We start from the raw sequence: 2,358 nt of genomic DNA on the forward strand, positions 1-2,358 counted from the left end.
GTCAGCTCCCATCAGTGCCAAGCAGAAGGAAAGCAGCTACTTCCTCTGAAGAAATATTTAGCATGTACAGAATGAGATAGCAAACTGTTGGAATGTCATGGGACAGCTGTTGCAGGCAACATTCCTAAATGTAAATTCTTAGCTTCTACCAATGTCTCAACTAGTTGGGAAAAAATATAAGCACCAGTCTACAGATAGCTGTGCAAAGTCAGAGCCACTGCGCAGGCTCAGGTGTCCCGACTTTCACTGGCTGCCAGGCTATTTAAAGCTAAGGATTAGGCAGAGAAAACAGTTGCATTGCATTTTACCTTCTCATGAAATCTAAAAATCTATCTTGCTTCTGAATAGCAAGAATCCACACTTACTGAATCCAGTAACTGAACTTTTTAGTATCTTAAGTTATGTATATATATGACTATAATCTAGGTTAGTTTATTAATACTTTACAAGAATTCCCTACTAAAAAATAAAACTCCAGATAGGATTTTGTTTAGCTTAGGAAAAAAAAGTGAGTGAGGTGCATAATTGAAAAAATAAGATTGGTATCTCAAATTTGCAACTGAAGTTTAAGACAGTGGCAACTGCAGAAAATCAGAAATTTATCCCAGACCGTTCCCAAGTCTTACATTTTAACATCCAGACTCTATTCTGCTCCACTTTAGTTAACATACACATTAAAGAACAACTTATCAAGGGAAGGGAATCACCGTTCTTTTGAGCAGACTGAAAGATTTTTGTAACACAAATAAGGAGCTCTGGAGTTTTATCGTAGATGATACCATCATAGCCTCGGATAGCTCAGAATCACAGAGAAACAGCTCCGAGGCTTTCTCTACAGTAGTCTCGAAACGGCAGTCTCCTGAAACTCCAGTGCTTCCATTTAGAAATAACATCTGTACAAACCATGCAAACATAGTTCACAAGTTCCCCCTTTCCCATAAGAATAATAAAGACAACCTTCACATACCAGAAACTGTGTGTATATATATATATATAGGTGTATATATTTTAATCTTCATAAAAGTCACAGCAAATCGTTTCAAACATGGGAGAGCTGCAACAACATCCCGGTGATAACCATTAGCTGGACTGTGGCCTGCGATCTTCATCTTGTCCCATACACGGGAAGCAATAAAGGTTTCACTTAGTCCCAAACGAATCCTTTACTTCCACCACCAAAATTCCATCATGGCAGAGGATGGCGGATAAATCCTTAGTTTCGACGCCGTCGGGCAGTTTGTACTGTCGGGTGAAGGTGCGTGAGATGAAGCCGTGCTCGTCCATTCTGGTTCCATGCTGTGCTTTGATCAGCAGCCAGCCCTCAAAGGTCTGGATGATGATATCTTCGGGCAGGAACTGGACCACGTCCACTAGGATCTGGAATCGGGCTTTGCCTTCCTGGGGTGGCATCTCCTGGGTGGCTGAGTCAAGGCGAAGAGCCTGCCGCGCGGCTCTGGTTTTGCTCAAGTCCACGACAGTTGGACCTGGCAGTGCATATAAAGCATGATCCAGTCTGCAGTCTTCTAAACCTCGGGCTTCAAACTCCTCCTGGTACCTCACCGGAGTCTCTATCAGGTGCCTCAAAATGATTTTTGCCATGGTCAAGGCAAAATGCTATCCAACAGCTTCTCCACAGTCAGTGGCACAGCTCTTGCCTTCGCCTACTAAACTAGCTTTCCAATCTGAGCAGCTATTTTTTTTTATAGCCCTGCCCAGAGTAGCCACTTAACCAGGCCCGAATCTGACCACACACACTTGTCTTTTCCCACACACTGACAATGAATGGCTATTTATAGAGCATGGTTTGCAGTTGTTTAGATTCCAGCCTGTACAAGCTGCCCAGGCAAGGACCGTGCTCACATGCTGTTATTCTAGAAGTGTGTCTGTCTTGCTTACCCCGAAGAGAAAGGGAAATCTGAAACGGCATTTGAAAGTGATCCTGGTGAGTGAGTGCTTTCCTCCTGTGAACTATCATGCTCAGAATACACAGGACAGTCCAAAGATGGGAGCTCATAATCTCACCAAATACTGCATCTTCCCTAGCCTCTGAGTTCAAATCTGGGGAGAAAAGACTCTAGTGTAATTGATAAGAAATACATACACACACATTTTAAACAAACTTTCAAAGCTCAATACTCTCAGTCCCCATCCTGTACATTTCCTTTTATTGCATCTTACAATAAAGGACATCTGAGTTATTTTTTCACATTTGACTCACCAAAACTAAGATCCAGTGACCAAGCTAGATACTGGCTACACTTCAGTGTGGGAGAGGGAGGGCTATGGAATGGGAGGTTTCAGTGGGAACATAGAGCCAAAGAGGAGAGAAAAATGACAACACTGTGAACTATTTCATAC

General features: G+C 42.7%; 1 protein-coding gene across 1 annotated transcript; it reads right to left on the reverse strand.

Moving 5' to 3' along the window:
- Positions 1-1,025: 1,025 nt before the first annotated feature.
- Hspb3 (heat shock protein family B (small) member 3) lies at positions 1,026-1,637 on the reverse strand. Its single transcript, XM_042691074.1, has one exon. It carries the CDS (start codon positions 1,597-1,599, stop codon positions 1,141-1,143), a length of 459 nt encoding a protein of 152 aa, XP_042547008.1. The 5' UTR covers positions 1,600-1,637; the 3' UTR covers positions 1,026-1,140.
- Between the last annotated feature and the right edge of the window lie 721 nt (positions 1,638-2,358).

This window comes from Dipodomys spectabilis, unplaced genomic scaffold (genome assembly GCF_019054845.1).
Source record: "Dipodomys spectabilis isolate Male_0828 unplaced genomic scaffold, ASM1905484v1 ptg000140l, whole genome shotgun sequence".
In the NCBI taxonomy this organism is placed as follows: Eukaryota; Metazoa; Chordata; class Mammalia; order Rodentia; family Heteromyidae; genus Dipodomys; species Dipodomys spectabilis.